A 24468-nucleotide genomic window follows, 5' to 3' on the forward strand; every position below is an offset into this window, starting at 1 on the left:
CACACAGAGGTGCAGTGAAACACTATCCAGTCCAGCAGGCACAATGGACCAAAGCACTCAGCACAGCAGGTTAGGATCACAGCAGAGCTTTAGTCACACATCACTGACTTGGGATCTGTTATGATATTATTTCAGACTGGGATCCACTTTTAATTGGTGGGTCTGAGCTAACCCCAGGACAGTTTGGGCTTAATAAACCGGCTAATATTGCTATGATATGAAGCTCCATGGTGTCAGACACACCAACTAATTTAGAGGATGTGGAGGAACGGTTAGTGCCATCCGGGATCCTTGGGCTGTCCCTACCCTAAACCCTAACCCTTACTCTAACCATAACCTTAACCATTTTAAATGTCAACTTCAATGTGGTAGGGATGTCCCAAGGAGCCCGGATAGCAAGGACCGTGGAGGAAACATCTGAGCATAGCTTCACAACACAACAGGCCCAGAGCAGAGTGAGGTCATGATGTCAGGGGAAATGTAAGGCTTGCAGCTGTGGTCTGAGTTGAGCCTCCAAGGTATACACACAAAACAACTATGTAAGTATTGATAAGTATGAAGAAAAGTGAAGCCAATTAAATGCTGGAAGTTGCCATTTTGTTTTGATAGAGCAGAAGGCCAAGATCTGGAAGTCTAACAAGCTCACTCTAGTTATATTGCAATATCCTTGATTGCAAAATAATATGGCATTTTGTTGAAATTATATGCTGGCCTTGCTGGGATAAAACAATCACACTACACCAAGTTTATTCTGAGATATAGGTCTTTTCATTGAGTTCTGTTAATATGGGAGAATGTTACTTAAAGGAAAGATTCAGACATTTTCAATGTTATATAGTTTTTGTCCATCTCTGAGCGATGTTCTATCGATTCCCCGGGCCATTTCATGTGTTGCATCATGCAAAACTCGTCATACTGGTTGTATTTCTGCCTGCTTGAATGGCAATAGCTTAGATACACATGAAAACATGAAATTACCCCGGTAATCGATAGAACATCCCACAGAGATGCACAAAATCTATATAACATTGAAAATGGGTGAATCTTTCCTTGAAATATGCACCACACCGTCACTTTATCTTTTGCACCAGGAAATTAAAAGGAAGTTCCATTTGAGTAACTTTGGGAAAGGGGAACAGCGCAAGGGGGGGAGAGAGAGAGAAAATAGGGCGCGGGAAAGAGAGACCCTCAATGCAAAGCTCCTGGCAAGAGGAGGATAGCAATCGCCAGACCTCCATCTGCGATTGATCAGCGAGCTGGCCCAAATGTGTAAGCAAGTCTGTGTTCGAGGGAGAGAAAGAGAGAGTGAGTGAGAGAAAGGGAAAGAGAAAGAGAGAGAGAAAGAAAGAAAGAAAAAAGAGAGAGAGAGAGAAAGAAAGAAAGAATGAAGAAAAGGAGAGAGAGAGAGAGAGAAAGAAAGAGAGACTCACCCACAGGGTTTGGGTTGGATGTGTACTGGGAGTTATAAAAACTTGCAATAAAGACTGCTTGTGGCAAAGACGACTGATACCATCTTTGGCTTACTTGTTTAAAAAATATTGGTTATCAGGGTTCTTAAAAAAGGTTTCGGTGGGTTTATTTTCCCAGTTCTTGATTAGTAATTAATTCCACCCTTATTTGGAAGCTCCTGAAAGTCTACTAGACTTGCAATCACTAGCCTGCTCTCCCCTCCAAACACTCTCTCACCCTCACACCCCTTTTTTTTATTAAGCAGACATACAGCAGATGGATAAAAATGTGATCAATTACAGGGAAAAAGCAAGATCTATAAAATGAAGTCAATATGACACCGAGCATTCATACTAGCTCTTTCATTCCAGCACCTGATAAAAGTGGCTGCTGCAGTACAGTATGAATGTGTGGGTCAGTTCTGGGAGAGACAGACAGAGGCCACCAGCGCTCCTACACTACGTCCTCTCCATTCCTCCGCTCCCCACTGTCTCTCTCATGGAGCTGCTGCCGCCGCCACTCCAAAACACCGTTTTATTGGCCTGTAAACTCAAGTCTTGCTTGTCAAAACCTTTTTTTTAATCCTTTCAATTTTGACACTGAGCAACACCGGCATTCCGTGAAATCACACTTTCCATTTCTTCACCTCATACCATCAGTGTAATGCTTTGAGCGAAGAGGAGGAGGAGGAGTGGGGGTTTTATGTATGTATTAATGTTTAACTACAGACCCCAGTGCCCCTCTCTCCTCTCCGCTGACCCTCCCACGCCAGACCCACATCGGACAGAGCTAATAAATCACGGTTGGAGCCAAGGCCCAATCAGCAACAGCGCAGAATAGCGTGAGAAAGCTCATGGGCTTCTGGCAGACCTGATAACACCTTCGCTCCGTATCGGAGCTGCTCCCCAGAACCCTGTTGGCTGGCGTGGCGTCACCTTGGACCAGACAGATACGACACAGCCAGTTAGCTCCGGAATGAAATGACCTCGCTAGATGTTTGATGAGGCTCTGAGCTCACAGGTTATCAATCATGGATGCAAGGTCAGATTCACTGGCCATCCGCTCAGACCTGTTTGGACTCCCTTGTGAACGATGCTAATAGCCATAACACAAGGTCATTATAGATCATTACAACTGGTCAGTGACACTGTCACTGACCAGAAAACCAGTCAGTATCTGGTGTGACTACCATTTGCCTCATGCAGTGCGACACGTCTCCTTCGCAAAGAGTTGATAAGGCTGTTGATTGTTGCCTGTGGAATGTTGCCCCACAACCTCTTCAATGGTTGTGCGAAGTTGCTGGATATTGGCGGGAACTGGAACACGCTGTCTTACACGTCAATCCAGAGCATCCCAAACATGCTCAATGGGTTGGCGGGAACTGGAACACGCTGTCTTACACGTCAATCCAGAGCATCCCAAACATGCTCAATGGGTGACATGTCTGGTAAGTATGCAGGCCATGGATGAACTGGGACATTTTCAGCTTCCAGGAATTGTGTATTGACTCTTGCAACATGGGGCCGTGCATTATCACTGTAGTTCCCAACCAGGGGTACTAGGACCCCTGCGGGTACTTGGCCTATCCACAGGGGTACTTGAGAAAACTCATGAGACCATAGACTTACTTGTAAAAGGCACATGAGGGGGTACTTCAGGGGTACTCCGGGCAGAGAAAAATTCAGTTGGTGATACAGTAACCGAAAAAGGTTGGGAACCACTGCATTATCATGGTGCCGAAGACGGCGCCGAAGAGGATGGCTGATGTTTTACATGCTCCTAACCAACTTTGCTATTTTCTTAGTTTTTTTGTGTTGTTTGTAACTTATGTTGCTGCTACCGTCTCTTCTGACCGAAAATAACTTCTGGACAGCGACTACTCACCGTGAGCTGGAAGAAGCTTTTTCCTTTAACGAGTCCGACGAGAAGGATACACTGCTTTCCCGGGAACAGGCCCAAATCCCTGTCATTTGCGTGAAGAAAAGGCGGAGGAAAAGGGAGCGCAGATCGGGCTGCCTTCTGAGAATCCGTAGGCGAGTAAACTCCCACTGCCATACGTCCTACTGTCTAACGTGCAATCATTGGAAAATTAAATTGATGACCTACAATTAAGATTATCCTACCAACGGGACATTAAAAACTGTAATATCTTATGTTTCGCCGAGTCGTGACTGAACGACGACATGGATAATATAGAGCTGGCGGGATATGCACCAGCAGAACAGAGAAGCTACGTCTGGTAAGACGAGGGGTGGGGGTGTGTGTCTATTTGTCAATAACAGCTGGTGCGCGATGTCTAATATTAAAGAAGTCTTGAGGTATTGCTCGCCTGAGGTAGAGTAATTTATGATAAGCTGTAGACCACACTATCTACCAAGAGAGTTCTCATCTATATTATTCGTAGCCGTCTATTTACCACCACAGACCGATGCTGGCACTAAGACCGCACTCAACCAACTCTAGAAGGCCATAAGCAAACAAGAAAATGCTCATCCAGAAGTGACGCTTCTAGTGGCCGGGGACTTTAATGCAGGCAAACTTAAATCAGTTTTACCACATTTTTACCAGTATGTCACATATGCAACCAGAGGGAAAAAAATTATAGACCACCTTTACTCCACACACAGAGATGCATACAAAGCTCTCCCCCACCCTCCATTTGGCAAATCTGCCCATAATTCTATCCTCCTGATTCCTGCTTCCAAGCAAAAACTAAAGCAGGAAGTATCAGTGACTCACTCAATACGGAAGTGGTCAGATGACACGGATGCTACGCTCCAGGACTGTTTTGCTAGCACAGACTGGAATATGTTCCAGGACTCATCCAACGGCATTGAGGAGTACACCACCTCAGTCATCGGCTTCATCAATAAGTGCATCGACGACGTCGTCCCCACAGTGACCATACGTACATATCCCAACTAGAAGCCATGGATTATAGGCAACATCCGCATCGAGCTAAAGGCTAGAGCTGCCGCTTTCAAGGAGCGGGACACTAATCCGGACGCTTGTAAGAAATCCTGCTACGCCCTCAGACGAACCATAAAACAAGCAAAGTGTCAATACAGGATTAAGATTGAATCCTACTACACTGGCTCTGACGCTCGTCGGATGTGGCAGGGATTGAAAACTATTGCGGACTACAAAGAGAAACCCAGATGGGAGCTGCCCATTGACGAGCTACCAGACGAGCTAAATGCCTTTTGTGCTCACTTCGAGGCAAGCAACACTGAAGCATGCACAAGAAAACCAGCTGTTCTGGATGACTGTGTGATAACGCTCTCGGTAGCTGATGTGAGCAAGATCTTTAAACAGGTCAACATTCACAAAGCCGCGGGGCCAGACGGATTACCAGAACGTGTTCTCCAAGCATGCGCGGACCAACTGGCAAGTGTCTTCACTGACATTTTCAACCTCTCCCTGACCAAGTCTGTAATACCTACATGTTTCAAGCAGACCACCATAGTCCCTGTGCCCAAGGAAGCGAAGGTAACCTGCCTAAATGTTTTACCGCCCCGTAGCACCCACTGAGATAGCCATGAAGTGCATTGAAAGGCTGGTCATGGCTCACATCAACAGCATCCACCCTATACCCACTCCAATTCGCATACCCCCCCAACAGATCCACAGATGATGCAATCTCAATCGCACTCCACACTGCCCTTTCCCACCTGGACAAAAGGAACATGTGAGAATGCTGTTCATTGACTACAGCTCAGCGTTCAACACCATAGTGCCCACGAAGCTCATCACTAAGCTAAGGAACCTGGGACTAAACACCTCCCTCTGCAACTGGATCCTGGACTTCCTGACGGGCCATCCCCAGGTGGTAAGTGTAGGCAACAACAAGTCTGCCACGCTGATACTCAACACTGGGGACCCTCAGGGGTGTGTACTTAGTCCCCTCCTGTACTCCCTTTTCACCCATGACTGCGTGGCCAAACACGACTCGAAGACCATCATTAAGTTTGCTGACGACGCAACAGTGGTAGGCCTGATCACCGACAACGATGAGACAGCCTATATGGAGGAGGTCAGAGAACTGGCAGTGTGGTGCCAGGACAACAACCACACCCTCAACGTGAGAAAGACAAAGGAGCTGATCGTGGACTACAGGAAAAGGCGGGCCGAACAGGCCCCCATTAATATCGACGGGGCTGTAGTGGAACGGGTCAAGAGTTTCAAGTTCCTTGGTGTCCACATCACCAATGAACTATCATGGTCCAAACACACCAAGACAGTTGTGAAGAGGGCATGGCAAAGCCTATTCCACTTCAGGAGACTGAAAAGATTTGGCATGGGTCCCCAGATCCTCAAAGACTTTTACAGCTGCACCATCGAGAGCATCCTGACCAGTTGCATCACCGACTGGTATGGCAACTGCTCGGCATCTGACCGTAAGGCGCTACAGAGGGTAGTGCGTATGGCCCAGTACATCACTGGGGCCAAGCTTCCTGCCATCCAGGACCTATATAATAGGCGGTGTCAGAGGAAAGCCCATAAAATTGTCAGAGACTCCAGTCACCCAAGTCATAGACTGTTCTCTCTGCTACCGCACGACAAGCTGTACCGGAGCGCCAAGTCTAGGACCAAAAGGCTCCTTAACAGCTTCTACCCCCAAGCCATAAGACTGCTGAACAATTAATCAAATGACCACCGGACTATTTACATTGACACCCCTCCTTCCCCTCCATTTGTTTTGCACACTGCTGCTACTCACTGTTTATTATCTATGCATAGTCACTTCACCCCTACCTACATGTACAAATGACCTCAACTAACCTGTACCCCCGCACACTGACTCGGTACCGGTACCCCCTGTATATAGCCTTGTTATTGTTGTTTTATTGTGCTACTTTTCTATAATATTTTGGTTTATTTGGTAAATATTTTCTTAACTCTTCTTGAACTGCACTGTTGGTTAAGGGCTTGTAAGTAAGCATTTCACGGTAAGGTCTACACTTGTTTTATTTGGCGCATGTTACAAATAATGTTTGATTTGATTTGAAACATGAGGTGATGGCGGAGGATGAATGGCACGACAATGGACCTCAGGATCTCATCACGGTATCTCTGTGCATTCAAATTTACATCGATAAAATTGTGTTTGTCGTCTGTAGCTTATGCCTTCCCATACCATAACCCCACTGCCACCATGAGGCACTCTGTTCACAACATTGACATCAGCAAACCACTTGCCCACACAAAGCACTACAAAGAGATGTGATCGTATACAAATAAATGTAAGCAAGGTTTGAAATTATTATGTTTTAGTCAAATATTATACCTGTTTGGGCTTCTTGCAGTCAATTTTCAGTTTATAAATTATTTGTAATTATGTTCCAGCCCCCGACCATAAATCGGCCCGCGGCTGAATCTAGTTGATGATCCCTGTACTACAGTGTTACTAATACACAGGATCTGTTGTTACCATGGCACCATGACCAGGACGGTGAAATATGGGGGAGCTGACAGGACTATGCTGCTGCTGACACAATTACCCTGCTCAGACTTTAATAAAGTGACTAGATGTCTCTCTCTCCTCTTGCTGGCTAAAAGCGTTGGGAAAACAGAAGGATCCATCACAAATCATTAAGTTACCCCTGAGCAATGGAGGCACGCCACGGGAAGTCATTAGGGAGTGGACTTGGACAGGCAGTAAAAAGCAGAGTGAACAATGACGGGAAAGGTCTTCCACATAGTGGGTGAGCAGTTCTCCCTCTCTCCTAGTTTGGAGGGTGATAAGTATCCACCAGCTCCCAAAGACATAAAAATTCCCAAAATAGTCAGTCACTTTTGGCCTGAATCTATCCACCGGCTCACAACAGACCAGTAATAGCATATTTACTTTTTTTTCTGGTTAAGGTTACAGCCAAAAAGTGATGTGTGAGGTATGCAACTTCTAAACATAAGTCTCAGCTATTGTCTTACGTTAGGTGTTGGCACTTGGGAGTTCCCAAGTCAAAAACCAAAATCACATACTGTACAGTAATTTGCCATAAAATATTTGATGTCACTGGAGTTGAGGTCCAAACTATTCCCGTCACATGACCAATATTAATTTCTGTGAAAACCATTGCTTTATCAATACTTTATTTTGTCACCATAACAACAAGCGGTAAGGCAGTGTAAGTGAGTGTAAATAGAAACACCTTGAATCAAGATGAAAGAGTACTGAAATGCATCTCCAGCACTTAATAATAGAGGAGACTCTCCCCTCTCTCGTGGTGTCTGCTAAAATCATGTCACATGAACCTGGTCAGATCCTTGCAGCATAAACATTTATTTCCATGGGAAAATGGAGGCAAACAAAGCCCATTGCCATGGTTTCACAAAGCCGCATGGTTTTAATTTGTGCTCTTAAGAGAGACGGAAGGAAAAAAATACCTTTGATGGTGATTCACTTTAATAGCAAGTGAATATTTTCAACTGAGCAGCTCACATGGCAGGGGAAGCACATTCTCTAGAAGTGAAATGGACTGGGGCTACTTATGTTAGCTGATGGAAAAATATCACATCTTATTTTTGTAAAAAAATTATTGGATAAAATTACTATTGGATGATATCTTGTGGAGGTCATTTTGCCCTTCTCCAACTATTGAGTGTTTATGGAGAAGTGTTTGACTTGAAGTGGATGACTTAAGATCACTCTATGGATGGACTATAGAGCTCTCCATTGCATTTCTGCATTTACAGTAGGGCTAACAATCGCCATACACGTTTTCTAAGTTAACTTTCATTATGGGTTTCAAATGCCATGGGAGAGGACTAAAGAAGCTGGCAACACTTTCGCCACTAAATCCCTGCCACAAAGCAGAAAGGCAAAAAATATGTTGTTCATAAACTCAAATGGTTGTTCCTTTCAAAGTGCACAAAGCCTCCAGTTCAAATGTTGATAATCACTTTTCTTTCAGGAAGCATCATGCTTTGTTAAGGAAAATGAAGAGGTTGGGACTAATGGAAACAAAAATAAATATCCTTTGTCTTTGTGTTGGTGAGTACTGAGCTTTAGTTCTTTTCACATACTGTGAGGGAAAACAGGGGGGTATTTTTGAGTGCCTTTGGAATGATATAGATCAGGGATGGGAATTTTGATGGGGGTGGGGGCCACAAAAAGAGTGACTAACAAAACCAATGGGGGACCCCAGTTGGTAAAGCGACCATGATTACTAGGTTAGATAGCAGGCTAGACTAACTTACCAATCAAAAAAAAGTTTGCTGACATGGACTAATTGAGTGACTGTCCCCTACAGAGTCCCCCCCCCCCAAAAAAAAGAAACAATATACAAAAGGGGATACTCCTTAGCCAAAGTCACAACCTTCTTCCGATAAGGTAACAGTCCCGCAACCAGCAACTGTGATGCCCATTTCTGAAGAACCATTGCCAAACAGTTTTCCAGCACAATTTTTCAAGTCCTTCACTCATAACAGAGATGGTTTCTTATGGCCAGTAAAATGGTAATCCATCGTCATAGCTTGGTAATTCAATACACTCCTGGGCGGTGTGTGTTGGTATGTACTCTTACCAGGATGTGTGTGAGGACGATTTTGATGAGCGGAGCCCCAGACAGGTTGACGGACAGGGCAGGTGATGGCTCCACCTTCAGTGAGATGAGGAAACTGGCCACCTGGATCTTATGGTCTTTGAAATCAGCCGCCTCGTTGATCCTGAGAGAGAGGATTTGTCAATAACACCAATGAGAGGTGTTTTATGCACACGGTAGTGTCACAGAGGGCTCAGAACAGTAGCAGGAGAGTGGGACTCTGAAACATCTGTCATATCATCAATCACAGTGAAAACACAGCATTACGTCAGGAGCTTTTCGAGGTCAACAGGTAAGTGACGGTAGGTTGTAGAGGCAACACCCCTGTATCATTATACAGACGGACATTCTCACCCACTGGGGAGTGAAACAACCATTAGGAACTAACCTAATCATCAAATGTGAAGTAAATAAGTTATGCCTTCTAAAATGGTGGCATACTGACACCAATTGGAATTTCCTGAATAAACTGCTTTTCTACTTTGTAAACATGGGTGTTTATTATTGTCATCCAGTTTTACTGAGAAACTCGTTTAGAAGAAAGTATATTGTAGCAGAAGCGGACTGATCCCAAGTGCCGTATCACTTACACATAGTACTTTTAGGCTGCGTTTACACAGGCAGCACAATTGTAATCTTTTGTCACTCATTGGTCTTTTGACCAATTAGATCAGATCTTTTGCCAATAATTGGGCAAAATATCAGAATTGGGCTGCCTGTGTAAACGGTGTAAACGCAGCCTTAGATTCTGGATTTCTGCAGAGGCAGTCAAAGCTATTTGCTGTACTGAGGGCGACAACAGTCAGTCCAACTCCTTGAGCATAATAAGCTGTATTTCTAGACGCAATTATGCTATTGATGATGTCTGCCAGTAACTACATGTTTTAAATCAAACAAGATTGTTTACGCTTAGACCACCAAATTACTTTAATCAAATTCATGTAAAATATTTATTTCACAGGATTATCGTAATATGCTTCCCCTATTATTGGGAAAAGAAGTGTGTGGCCAAGTTCCTGTATGAAGTTAACGGCAGGGTGTATCAGCCAGTGGCGGTTAAGTGGTGAGATGAGAGATAGCCTGGTGGGAGGCTGATAAGGAAATGCCCCAGGCATGATCTGTTACGGACAACAGGAAACAGGGGCGCCACTCCGCCAGGGGACCACAGCGGACACACAGGAAGTGATCCTGGCTGATGCTCAGAGCACTTATTGCCATAACATCCCTTAGATCCTCTGAGATCACTTCTTCTCAATGACTGTATTTCTTAATTGCAAGGCATTCAAAGTAAACTATTTACTTTATTGCGTACTTTTCTGATTGGTCCCCAAACAGATGCTTTGACAACCTCAAGCCTCTTCTGAATGCTTGTAAATGAGAATATTATATTACTTTTTGCAGGCTCTAAACTTACTTTAAACAGTGCTGTCTACTGTACTGTGTTTGGTCAGGATAACTTTATATCACACATTTAAGTGATTCATAATTCCTACACAGAGAGCATTCCTGTTTGGTATGATCAGGGCTTTTTATGTGTCCTCCCATCCCCCTTACCTGGTCCTGAGTGGGCTGATCTCTCTGTAGTAGTTGTGCATGTTGTGGTAGAAAAGACCCACGATTGTGGTTTGGGCTGAGGTGGAAAGAGGTAGGGAGAGAGAGAGGGAGGGAGGGAGGGAGGGAGGGAGGGAGGGAGGGGAAGGGAAGGGGAGGGGAGGGGAGGGAGGGAGCGAGAGATTGGTCAAAGGTGAAACACAGACTCATAGCAGGGTTGAGAATGTGATGAGGCGTTGCTAAAATGTTCACAGTGAGGGGAACTTAATTAAGCAGCCTCGCTGCCTCAAGTTGGCACTCCCTGACTAATTGGAGAGCTGTATGCTCACACACGGGTGAGACGGAGGGGGACCACAGACCACGTGTGTGTTGGGAAATTATGCAAGTCACAGTGCCATGACTGAAACAGTACAGCAGGAGGCCTGTGCCCAACTCTTATACACTCTCACCACCACGTAAGCAATCTACAACATGGTAACTACTAGAGAGGGATCTGAAATGCTTGACGGTGAAAGTACCGTTATCATGAAATCAAATCTACCTCAATGAGTAAGAAAACAAACACTGGTGTTGAAAATACATAGTGTATGAAATAATCTGAATTCACATCACAAGTCAAGGTTTTGAATCTAATGAACTTTGAATGTAATGACTGTAATGCCCCCTACCAGACCTTTGTAGGGATCAGTTGGTGGCCAGTTTGCCTATAAAGCTTTCCTAAGGAAGAAAGAAAATAATAGAAAAAGGCATAATCTGCATCTTTTTATGAATACTTGGAAGTATCTCAGTCCAAGAGAATTCTTAAAAATCTGTAACACTTTCTCTGCACTTAATTGGCTTATAAAAGCGCCACTTGGTGCCTTTAATACAGTATGCCATGTGTCAGGACACACAACGCTACATTAACTCAATCTAGGAGTGTAAGTTGCCAGCAGTAACATTTATATTCAATTTCTGATAATGAGGTTTTAATAGATTATTAAAATGGTTTATTTAAAAGTTAGTGTAGCAACGCAGTGTGTTTGGGGGCCAGGTGGAGCCAAATGGATCTGACCCTAACACAAGTCTAACAAACACAGTTTTAATACTGCCGTAATTACTGCCAAACCAACATTCACAGCGCCGCTAACAATGGGCTAAGTAAATCAATTAGTTCACTGTGAGTGGAGGGGTTTCTTTTGAATGGAGAGTAAAGTGGATGAAAAGTATCCCTCGCTCTGTCTGTCTCTGGTGGGTCTAAAATAGTCAGTGATACATTGCCTCTCTGCATAGAAGTCATGCAGTACTGTAGCTGTAATCCTGTACTTTAAAGTCTCACAAGCAGTTTCACGGTGGCTCTCTCACACACTACCCTTGCTATGTTAAAGGTCTTTAAACCTACCATCATAATAAACTTCTGCCAATAGCAAGACCTTACTGGTTAGGCAAATGTATCTTAGCAGAAACAGAGTGCAGAAAAAATGGCCAGTATTTATTCACATTCAAGCCAATGAAGCTATGTGCTGAGGAGGAGTAAGAGCCAGACACAAAAGAAAGCTGAGCATATGCTACATTCGAGCAGTGTAATACGCACACAAAATATGAATTGCTGTGAGAGAGTGAGTATTTCAATGTATTCTATGTTTTTAGAACAAGAGTGAAATGGGATGTAGGACACTCACACTGCATGGTGAACGCCTCGCCAGGCACTGAGATGTAGTTCTTTCCTTGCATGGGGAAGCGGTAATGGGGAAGATTGTAGTTCTGTGGAATCTTCATCAGAGAGTAATCTATTGGGGTCGGGGGTTGGAAACAGAGAGAGAGGGAGCACTGTGAGTGGTTAACTAACTCCAACACCAGACCTGGAGGGGTTCTGACAGGGAGCCAAAAGCACAGTGTTATCTGGTGGTGGTGATGATTCATGGGCGGATCAAAGATTTGACTGAGCCCCTGGGAGAGAGACGACGCAGGCTTGACCACAGGAAAACAAAATAGTTGCATGGAAAGGACCATGGTTATCTAAGCTTGATCAGATCTCTATCTTCTGAGGGAAACATACTGTATGTAGCCAGTTAGTTCAAAACTCTACTTGAACTTCCTACTTAGTACAGTAACTCTCAACCCTAACTTGTTCTTTTTACAGTAAGACACCACAGTCTGTGAGTCATACAGTATAGTCAGGAGAGAGTTGCGTCGTCACGGTACTGACCTGCTACAAAGGACTTTCCTCCCAGTGAGATGAGAGATCGGGGGCTGGGGCTGGAATCCAGGCTGGACACCATCTGGACCATCACGTTGTCCACTGTCTCAATCAGCCCACTCACCACTGGGGTGGACTCCTGCTCCAAACGGTCCAATAACAACATTCACACTCATAGAGACACACTGGCAACTTACTGTATCTACTGTATCTTGAGAGTTGGTAAACTGTCACTGATAGACCATAAAACCAAGTAGTAGCATGCGTTAAGAGTCTTATCAGCTGGGACGATATTCACTGTATTACTGTAAATGCCATCTGACTTCCTTTTTGATGGTGCTCTCCACGTCCAAGTCGAACGTTTTCATGCACTAAGAACGTCTGGTTCAGCTTGCTCACATGAAAACAAGCACGCCTGTTCAGTGTGTATAGAACATTGTAACGGCAAACTCGCTCGAAATGTCTCTCTGTTCAGGAATTCCTGTGATCTCACGTGTCAGGGCGCTGAACTTGAGCCTGAATGAATGTGATCATATTCCCAGTTCACTATCATATAGCTAGTTTGCTGTAAACCCACACAGTGACTTCACAGAGATATTATGAACTCGATATATTTCATATTTCTATTTCTAATGTGTTCTTGTTCTACCTTGTGTCATTTTTAGTACTACATTGATATTGATTAGTGCATTGTTGGGTTTAGAGCTGGCAAGAAAGGCATTTCACAGTACTTATGCACGTGACATTAAAAACTTGAAACTTACTTACCTCATCTTCTCTGGCCACTTCAGAAGACAACACCTCCTCCACACTCTTCAGAAAAGCCTGGGCGGGACACAACAACACATCATGTCTGTGATCTGAAACAAACTATTACAACCTACTTTGGTGTGTGTGTGTGTTTGTGTGTGTGTGTCTTCGTGCGCGCTTGCATGTATATATCCTTGTGTTCCTGTACCCGTGTGAAGTTGTTGGCAGTGTCGTGGGGGATGGTCTTGTTGGGCAGGCTGAATGGCAGAGACTCCAGAAAGCCTAACATGGGCACGGGGTCCTGGGAGCTGTGGATCTCCTCACTCAGCTTGGTAATGATAGAATAGGACACATCTGTGACTTCCTGAGGGAACAAAACACCAGGCATTGCTCTCCACAGAAACTCTCCAAAGACCAGAATGGGACCAATATACACAGGAACACATTATGTGACCATTACCCTTAGTAAGAACTCTTTCTAGATAGAAGTCTGCTGTAAAAGACTGCTGGTCTTTTTCCAGCGTCATGCCCTACAGGGACCCATTTTGTGCTGTGTTGAACAGCTGTCTCTACTTTCTTCACTCTACGCCCACAACTGCCATTTAATAGACAGGGAGAGGTCTATTCACTTGTGTTCTCAATATCCCCTTTTCCAATTCCTCAGTCTTAAAGGGAAAAAAATGGTTACATAAGAAATGAATTGTTTGTGTTTATTGCGGTTCAACCACCAGCCTTCTACCTAATTTCCTGCGAGGCTGCTGTGTGTCTGTTCTAGTAGTAAAACCCTGAAAACGGTTTAAAATATCCACTTTCCCATGGTAAGAGGTCAATCTGTATAAATCACCAAATTTCAAATCAAGTCAAATCGTACTGGTCACATACACATGTTTAGCAGATGATATTGCGGATGTAGCAAAATGCTAATGACTAGACCCCATTGTGTTGAGAAGTTGAGAACTCACCAGTGTTTGTATCGTAGAGGAGACTTCTTTAGGAACGCTTGGTGTGGTAGGGTAAGTCAAAGTATCACCTAGTTGGAGAAATATAGTCCCATTAGCACTGCTCTTCCACCTGTCATCTATAGCAACACTAGCTAGATGCCAAATAGAACGCTTAGAGAAGTGCTGGAATTGTTCAGGCCACAAAGATTCCTGATTCCTTGGTACGTGTCTGACGATGGTGGACCTTCCCCCAGCCGGGGATAGATGAAAAGAAGTGCTGTGCTATTCTACCTGCTCTTTAGATAATCAACCGCCAGATACATCACTGAGGTACTGTACAAGCCAAAGAGATGTTAGAAGGAAGTCATGACATCATGCTGTCTGTAAATAACACATCAATTAGTGCACTTAGCAACAATAAATTACCATATATGGTTTTACATTAGAACCATCCCTTCCAACAGTCTGCTCTTCTTTAGTCCCATTCATTATCTACAGGTATAACATATTAAAACACTTTCCATAACCATAACAACCTTCTTGTTCATGTCTGTTATGTCTGAGAAAATGAAGGCTATGCCTTCATGCAACATGACCACCTGAGTCCTCCACAGTGGAGTCTAGTCATTAGACAAAAACCCAGGGAATGGGTGTCCAGACCCAAATTATTACTATTTTCCATAAGCATGACTAGTGATTCATCCATTTTTACTAGCTTATACCCATTTCACCATGCTCTGAATAACATTTCTCGGACCATACAGAGGACATTGTCCATTTCTTTTGAGTTTCAGAATAATTCTAGACCACACAAGATAAATCAAAGCAGCAATGAAAAAGGTCATTATGGTTTTAAAAAACTTCAGTCACTCAGTTTAACGTCAGTTGAGTCCTCGAATCTGAAACCAGATTTTTATGGTGTGTGAGATGTAAGTACGTGAGATGATTTTAAGATGAGGAGCATTTGTACAGTTTAATATCTTGTTGTGTATTCCATGCGTCAGTACTGTGCACGGAATGTCAATGGCAATGACCAAGATGGAAATTGCTTTTTAACCCGTCTCCTCAATAAGTCAAGGGGAAAGTGTGAACATAGTGAACATTTCACATCACGGGAAAAAAAAGTGGAACATTCCAGACTGACGGTGACATCTGACATTACCTATGGCAGCTTTGTAGTACATGAGGATCTCCTCTGGTGACAGGGCCCTCTCCCAGATGACAAACTCATCAAAGGCTCCTGTCACGTAGTGTCCATAGGACTGCTCATTTCCTGTCCCAATGACCAGGTCAGGGTAAGGGTCCCCATAGTTCATGGACACGTTGCCAGTGGGGTCGCTGGTGTTGAACGTCCCGTTGATGTAGATGTTGAGACCGTCTGTCAGGGTCCAAGTGAACAGAATGTGGGTCCAGAAGGGCCCTGAAAGGGAAGAGAGAGGAGAAATCATAATTAGGACTTCACCTTCCCTTAACCTAAAGTATTTATCTACTCTTTGTATGTGGGTATTATAGCCTACAGTATGTCACACATATTTAAATTATGTTTTTCCACTATATCCGCCCAATATGTCCCCATGTTCCACTCCAACCATTCAGTCAGCATCTACATTCTATTCCTTCAAACGTTTCCAATAGACTTCTCCAAAGAGGAAATCACATCTCCAGTTCTTCTGAGGTAAACGGACAATAAAGAGAATCCCAAAAGACAATATATTCACTGTGAACACTTCCACCAGAGGAGGCTGGTTCAGAGTGTAAAAACACAGCTATCCTATTGGGATTGGCTTAAACACAAACCAACAACTTCCCCATTCACACTTTCAATCTCTCTTTCCTTTTAGTCTCTCCTGCTCTTTTAGCTAGAAATGTTTCTGTTGCAGGTTAGGCTGGGACACATTGTGACAAGGTCTACTGAACCAGTCATGTCTCCTGGTACTGGTACAGGTCTCATAAGAGCTGGTTCAGTCATAGATCTGTTATGAGCCAAAGGCTAAACAACTGCATGGTGAAATGGTGACATATCATCATGTCAAATTATAAGAACCAGATGTTTGATATTCTGTAAGTAATAATCAAATAAATCAAAAGTACACATGAAGTCCTGACGCCTCATGTTAATAACCTTAATTAATTGTAACAAAAACAAGACGACAGAAGACATTTGAGAATGTGAGAAAAAACATTCCTCATAAAAACAATGACTGGTAAATGTTTCTTTCTTATTCAAGAACCTGCAGTGCACAGAGCGATATGATATGTTTTCCTCCAGAAATAGCAGATCTGAGATTGTAAGGGATGGAGAAATAGTTTTGCCCATGTTTATGTTATTTCAATTACTTAATTTAGAGTCCACTTGGACCTGTAAGTTTGAAATACAGCGCATTCGGAAAGTATTCAGACCCCTTCCCTTTTACCACATTTTGTTACGTTACAGCCTTATTCTAAAATTAAATAACACATTTTCCTCATCAATCTACACACAATACCCCATAATGACAAAGCAAAAGCAGGATTTTTAGGAATGTTTGCAAATGTAATAAAAATTAAAAACAGAAATACCTTATTTACATAAGTATTCAGACCCTTTGCTATGAGATTTGAAATTAAGCTCAGGTGCATCATGTTTCCATTGATCATCCTTGAGATGTTTCTACAGCTTGATTGTAGTCCACCTGTGGTAAATTCAATCGATTGGACATGATTTGGAAAGGCACACACCTGTCTATATAAGGTCCCACAGTTGACAGTGCATGTCAGAGCAAAAACAATAACAGCCATGAGGTCGAAAGAATTGTCCTTGGTAGAGTGGCCGGACGGAAGCCACTACTCCGTAAAAGGCACATGACAGCCCGCTTGGAGTTTGCCAAAAGGCACCTTAAGGACTCTCAGACCATGAGAAATAAGATTCTCTGGTCTGATGAAACCAAGATTGAACTCTTTGGCATGAATGCTAAGCGTCACGTCTGGAAGAAACCTGGCACCATCCCTAGGGTGAAGCATGCTTGTGGCAGTATCATGCTGTGGGGATGTTTTTCAGCGGCAGGGACTGGGAGACTAGTCAGGATCAAGGGAAATATGAACGGAGCAAAGTACAGAGAGATCCTTGAAAACCTGCTCCAGAGCGCTCAGGACCTCAGACTGGGGTGAAGGTTAACCTTCCAAATGGACAACGACCCTAAGCACACAGCCAAGACAATGCAGAAGTGGCTTCGGGACAAGTCTCTGAATGTTCTTGAGTGGTCCAGCCAGAGCCCGGGCTTAAACCGAATCTAACATCTCTGGAGAGACCTGAAAATAGCTGTGCTGCGACGCTCCCCATCCAACCTGACAGAGCTTGAGAGGATCTGCAGAGAAGACTGGGAGAAACTTCCCAAATACAGGTGTGACAAGCTTGTAGCGTCATACCCAAGAAGACTTGAGTCTGTAATTGCTGCCAAAGTGCTTCAACAAAGTACTGAGTAAAAGGTCTGAATACTTATGCAAATGTGATATTTACAAAAATGTGTAAAAACCCATTTTTGCTTTGGCATTATGGGGTATTGTGTGTAGATTGATGAGGGGAAAAAACTAATTAATCTATTTTTGAATAAGGCTGTAACGTAACAAATGGTGAAGTGTGGTGAAATGTGATTCATCCCTCCAGAGAACGCGTTTCCAGAGTCCAATGGCGGCGAGCTTTACACCACTCCAGCCGACGCTTGGCATTGCACATGGTGATCTTAGACTTGTGTGCGGCTGCTCAGCCATGGAAACCCATTTCATGAAGCTCTTTGTGCTGACGTTGTATCCAGAGGCAGTTTTGAACTCAGTGGTGAGTGCAACCGAGGACAGACGATTTTATGCACTACACGCTTCAGCACTCGACGGTCCTCTTCTGTGAGCTTGTGTGGCCTACCTCTTCGTGGTTGAGCCGTTGTTGCTCCTAGACGTTTCCACTTCACAATAACAGCAGTTACAGTTGACCGGGGCAGCTCTAGCAGGGCAGAAATTTGACGATCTGACTTGTTGGAAAGGTGGCATCCTATGACGGTGCCACATTTAAAGTCACTCAGTAAGGCCAGTCTACTGCCAACGTTTGTCTATAAAGATTGCATGGCTGTGTGCTCGATTTTATACACCTATCAGCAACGGGTGTGGCTGAAACAGCCGAATCCACTCATTTGAAGGGGTGTCGACATACTTTTGTATATATAGTGTACATATGCAGTATTTAGAATGCTGTTCAGTATTTACTGTAGTTACAGAACAATATGGAAATAGGCTTGCCAGTAAAAAGTAACACATTTATAGTTTTAGATAAAGAATTAATTGAGTCCATTATTGAATCCATTATTGAATCCATAAAATCTCTCTGGGACCAACAGTATCTGCTGATGATTGTATCTCCATCTACATACAATCAACCAAAACATTTACATTTATGGTTAAAAATGAAAACATTATTGAAAACCACAATACATTCCTCATGCATTCATATAATAATATGTATAAAAATCCCCCAAAATATATATTTTTTCTTCATTTTTCCTCCCACCACCCACATCGGAGGCCAGGTTTATAAAATGTGTTTTTAATTATTGTTTAGAATCATAATGAATTTGATAAACTTTTTCACCTTAACGGTTTTCCTTTTTTTAAAGGGATACTTTGGGATTTTGGCAGTGAAGTCGTTTATCTACTTACCCAGAGTCAGATTTTGTGGATACCATTTTTATGTTTCTGTGTCCAGTATGAAGGTAGTTAGAGGTAGTTTCATGAGTGTTAGCGCAATGGCTGGAAGTCTATGGGTATCTGCTAGCATTAGCGCAATGACTGGAAGTGCTAACGCAAGCTATCAACTGCACGAAGACATAAAAATGGAATCCATGAGTTCATCTGACTCTGTGGAAGTAGATAAAGGGCCTCTTTGCCAAAATCCCAAAGTATTCTTTTAAATACCTGGTATATTGATGTTAGCCCTCCACCTCTTCGAGTTGCCTCGTGTGTAGAACTCTACGTATCCAGCGTAGGCATTGGCATAGACAGAGAAGCCATTGGAGATGACTTTCCCTCCAGAGGCTATTGCAAAACGTGACTCTGCCTCCTGGTTCTTCCAAAAGAAGGAAAATGTAATCCCTGAAAAACATGAACATAGATTTATTAAAGATTTCAAAATAGGGGAAATTGTTTCAGACCACAAATCATCATGCTTATTATAATACATTTAGATCTACATTAAATGCCATAAATTAGATTTTCGTGAGTTACCGCATTAGATAGTCACTACACATCTACTGTGTAGAATGTTGGGGAGATGAGATCGAGGGAGGCAGAACTCACCCTCAGGACCACACAGAGTGGGGTCACTAATGCAGGAGTTCTGGTAGTTCCCAAAGTGGAGAAAGGTGCCGCCATTATCTCCATTCAGATAGATGCCCTTGTTGACCATCCCTTCAACTATGTCTACAGGAGGATGAAATAACAAAATTATTTTTTCTGATGAGAAAAATAGGCAGTTTTGTCTCTGAAGTAGGCTTTTTATAGTCAAACAATTAGGCAAACCAGTATCATCGATTTATGAACAGATTCTATGAACTGCACCAAATATTGGGTGTTTCCACTGCATAATGGTCTACCATTTTATGAATGGTAGCCAGCTATGACCCAAGGATTTATCTTTGATGTTCTCCTGCCTTAAATCATGTCAGCAGACAAAATGAAATCGTCCTGGTGTATTGAGGTTCAAAAGTCAAGCTCAACTTTACAGCACTCTAGAAACAGATTTGATAACCTCCATACTCAAAGCTTGTCTAATCACGATTTACATACTGCAGTCTCTGCTCTTTTTTCAGTGAAGAAAACAACTGTCTCTCCCTGACTACACACACCGTCTTACACACACACACACACACACACAGACAAATTCAACACCTTCAGGTAACAGTGTGTGACACACTCATGGCAACTATTGGGTGAGCTGGTACACAACGTACAAAACTATGGCGACTGAATAACCTTAACATGATAGATAGCACTACAGTAACACCAACAGAACAGGGTGACTGACTATACACACACATTCATTTCAGTGAGCAGTGATTTTCCTCACCTACTGTTGCAGAAATGTTAGTGTAGGCAGAGTCATTGGTATACACAGAGGAAGAGTTATGGGAGGAAGGGAGCACAGTGTGCTTGTGGATTTGGAGAGCTGGATGAAACATAGAAAACAAACAGACAAGGGAGAAAAAGGTGATTCACATACATACACATGAATAACACAAAACAACCAGAGGACACACCAGACCAGTGAGAGTCAAACACAGACACTAGGCATTGTGAGGGATGTGGTGCATGAGCAGGGATGAGATTAAGTGTGATGTTGGGCTCAGTAAACAGTGCTCAAGGAGGAACAGATCAATCATTCCCCCCTTTTTTTAGGATCAAAGCACATTTTGTGTGGAAATATTCCAAAACCGTTCTAGACCCGATGCTTCACAATTATTGTCCCATTTAGGAATGTTATTGGTGCTTCCATAGTTAAAATAATACAGTAAGGTTTTTGGAAATCAATTTAGCAAACAAAAGGCAGGTCATTCAATAGTCTTAGCATTCATCTGGAAAGTCTGCATCAAATATACCTGCGGGTGAAGGATAAGCTTTTTATCCCATTCTGTTTATTATAACACCACAGTGCTTTGATGTACATTAGCAAGGGTTAACAGGGGAGTAAGGTAACCTTCAGACTTCTTGTCTTGACTCTCTACTTTGTTTATTTGTTTTTGCAAATTTGACTGTAATTGAATTTGAGCACTGCACACAGCTGCACCTTTTAAAGCAAGGACTTGGTGGCTGCAAGACAGACAAAAAGGTGAATTGAAAGGAGGAGTGAATAACAGCTGTAGACCATGCAGACAAAGAATATAAAAGACTGGGTATTCTATTCCTGAGTATAGGTCTATGCACATACTTATATCACTTCCGTTAACATGACCTGGTCTGTTTCCAATTTGGTCCCACAGTCCATGGATCCCGTCCACCGAATCCAGCGGCCAATAGTGTGAGGCTGTGGCCAAGACCTGCAGGCCTGGACGGAGAGTTCATGGGTAAACAAAGCTCCAGATGGGACTTCTCCCTAATCATGCTATTTCAATTAGTTATGTTCCTGGCATTGCTCCGTGTGTCTTTTAGGATTAAAAATATAAACGATACAGCTCAATTGTTGATGTTTGGGTATCTCATTCAATAAACACATTTTGTATTGCTTAATAAACCACTATTACCATAAGTTACACTTATGGTAAGCCATAACCAATAATTCATCATCCCAACATTATATATATTCAGCTAAATGACCAATAATACTCATCATAGGCTGTAGGTTAATTTCAGACACAATATAGAACATCAAGCTAAGGGAATCCACATTTAACATGAAGTATAATTCGATTTACCTGGATGCTTGGATGGCTTTGGCTTTACTTCACCATTAACCTGTAAATAAATCAAATAAACTCAACATTGCAACATTGCAGTAGTCTTCCTACACATAATGGTGAAGGACATTAAAAAAAAGAACTGTTTAAATTACCCGAATCAAAGTGACAAAAGTAGTTACAAACAGAATTTCGAATAATAGTTCCATGGCTTGATTACAACTACAAATAGATTATATATATATATTATAAATATATATATATATATAATGATTATTGTTGTTTAAATCCCCAATGAACGATCGATCCAGAAAGCATAAATCATTATTCCAAGATGCTGAAAAAAAAAGCTATCTTCTTCTCTGGGTATTTATTAGTCCATGTCGCCAATAAAGAAAACTTTCTCTCAAAACTTAACATTTTGTAAAACTGCAATAAAACTAAGCGGTGGACATCATAATTATAAAGTGCGTGTCCATTCAAAATTTCCCCAAAAGTTGGTAATCCATGTCTCTCAATACAGAATAAGAAATATTGCACTATTTCAGCGACGGATTTGGGTACTTGTTGCTTGATGCGCTCTGCTGTCTGTCTATACTAGGTTTGCACTGAGTGGAGGAATTCTCCGGGCTGTTCGATTGGATGTGCGAATACAAAACGTGATGTCATTTTTTAGAGCATTGGAAACCCAAGGTGGGGCCTAGCGTGCGTAAATAGCAAATATCAAGTGCGTATCCTAATTAGAGATAATGGCGTGCGCATAGGCCTACTGTCCAAAATCAATAAAAAAATATATATAAAAACCAATAGAGATCTAATCTACAAAATTACAGATCTTTGTCCTTTTGACATGTCAGATCAAAACGGACAGTGATGCTGATGGAGAGGGATGGATGCTGACTGTATTTTAGGCTATTTATTTGGACTGTCATCTTTATGAAGGGAATAGAAAAGGCACATATTCAGGTGCACTGATGTAAGCAGGTATGAAGCCCAATCGAATTCCTTAGATAGACCTAAATTGGATTGAGTGAATTGAAAGTCGATATTCTGGCAGGCCTATCTACTGTACTCATCCCTGAATTCAAATCCATCGCTGTAGGATGCCTTCATCTAATTGTGACTCCCGTTTCATGTTCTTTATCCTTTGGGCCTGTTGTAGACTAATGGCCTGGACATAGAAATATAATTACTACAACTACAACCTAGTCTAAAATAAACTATTATTACATGTTGGAAATTGGTGGCCGGTAGATTTGGAATCACCTGCGTCCAGGTGAATCATGGCGGGAAAAGGAAAGGAGATAGAGGAGAGGAGGTCGCTCACAATCGTACACTATACAGTATGTTATTAAACATCGCCACTGTGTGGACAATAACTTGAATAACAACTGCAGTCACAGGAGTAGTGCTGGGTGCGAGCCTCCTCTGGTAGAGGAGAGGCGTATCCCATTCTGACGAGGAGAATCATGCGAATTATGTTGTCTGCCACAACCAGCTAGCAAACTAATGGTGCATTTTGGTTGAGGGCTGGTTTTGAGGAGTTGGACAACTTTTCCTTAGCTAATGATTGAAAGAGAATAAACTTTCCCCATGTCATGCCAAATCGAAATGGGTGTTTGTTGAACTCAGACCTGGCAAGCAAAGTTAGCTAGCCACTTGTACCAGAGCTAGATGCGATGGAGTTGAGAAATGCTTGCATTACTTAGCTAACGTTAGCCAGTCAAAAACGCATCGAACATAGCGATGAAGGACCGGTTGGGTGAATTAACCCCAATAAGTACATGTAGCCTACTAATATGACGTCACTGATCTAATCAGGCATTATTGTAGCCTTCTATTGTATTATTTTATATTCTCTGGGTCTTGGGAATGCAACCCTGGTTGACATCACGTGAGTCGCGTCAGCCAGGCTAATAATATGCCATGTCATTATAATATCATTGTCTTCTATGTCTTGTCAACTTATTTGCTTTTCACAGAGTACTGAGCCTCACATTTATGCGCAGTGTGCAAGAGGCTTTAACCCCTAACAATGGACTGACTGTGTCTTCACACTTTTGTCTTGACAGAGCAGAACACAAGCAGAGGAGGAGGTCACAGTTGACAGATGGATTTATGAAAGGGTTTTTCAGAAGGGCAAGTCAGTACTGTTTGTTTTCAGATGAGCTAGATGATTACTGTAAAATATTGCAAGTGTCTGTGCATTGAAATAAGACTGAAAATACTGTATGTGCATGACTCAGGTGGAAGAGGTTAGGGGCAGATTGACAAAATATCTTCTGAAGTGGATGAGGTGAGGAAGAGGCACAGCATGATCCTGTCTGCACCCAATCCAGATCAGAGTAAGTTGATCATCAATTAAAACCCTCTGTCAGTCAGGCCTCCTGAGTGGCGCAGTGGTGTGCCACTAGAGATTCTGGGTTCGAGTCCAGGCTCTGTCGCAGCCGGCCGTGACCGGGAGACCCATGGGGGGGGCGCACAATTGGCCCAGCGTCATCCGGGTTAGGGGAGGGTTTGGCGGCAGGGATGTCCTTGTCCCATCGTGCACTAGTGACTCCTGTGGCAGGCTGGGCGCAGTGCATGCTGACACGGTCGCCTGGTGTATGGTGTTTCCTCCGACACATTGGTGCGGCTGGCTT

General features: G+C 42.9%; 1 protein-coding gene across 2 annotated transcripts in view; it reads right to left on the reverse strand.

Annotated features, from left to right (window-relative positions):
• The window catches only part of LOC106579914 (adhesion G-protein coupled receptor D1), a 47410-nt gene extending 24970 nt beyond the window's left edge, over positions 1 to 22440 (reverse strand). Inside the window, exons 1-14 of one of the 2 annotated variants that reach the window (XM_014160277.3) lie at positions 21982 to 22440; positions 21845 to 21884; positions 21361 to 21477; positions 20503 to 20601; positions 19734 to 19856; positions 19353 to 19529; positions 15577 to 15834; positions 14436 to 14503; positions 13682 to 13837; positions 13492 to 13548; positions 12733 to 12862; positions 12206 to 12313; positions 10548 to 10623; positions 8976 to 9117 (exon numbers count right to left, since the gene is read on the reverse strand). In XM_014160277.3, coding sequence (XP_014015752.2) covers positions 8976 to 9117; positions 10548 to 10623; positions 12206 to 12313; positions 12733 to 12862; positions 13492 to 13548; positions 13682 to 13837; positions 14436 to 14503; positions 15577 to 15834; positions 19353 to 19529; positions 19734 to 19856; positions 20503 to 20601; positions 21361 to 21477; positions 21845 to 21884; positions 21982 to 22035 — 1605 coding nt within the window. In that variant the 5' untranslated portion in view covers positions 22036 to 22440. The remainder of the gene's footprint in view (positions 1 to 8975; positions 9118 to 10547; positions 10624 to 12205; positions 12314 to 12732; positions 12863 to 13491; positions 13549 to 13681; positions 13838 to 14435; positions 14504 to 15576; positions 15835 to 19352; positions 19530 to 19733; positions 19857 to 20502; positions 20602 to 21360; positions 21478 to 21844; positions 21885 to 21981) is intronic. The other variant, XM_014160278.3, reaches the window with a different exon arrangement.
• Between the last annotated feature and the right edge of the window lie 2028 nt (positions 22441 to 24468).

This window comes from Salmo salar, chromosome 20 (assembly GCF_965601325.2).
Source record: "Salmo salar chromosome 20, fSalSal1, whole genome shotgun sequence".
NCBI lineage: Eukaryota > Metazoa > Chordata > Actinopteri > Salmoniformes > Salmonidae > Salmo > Salmo salar.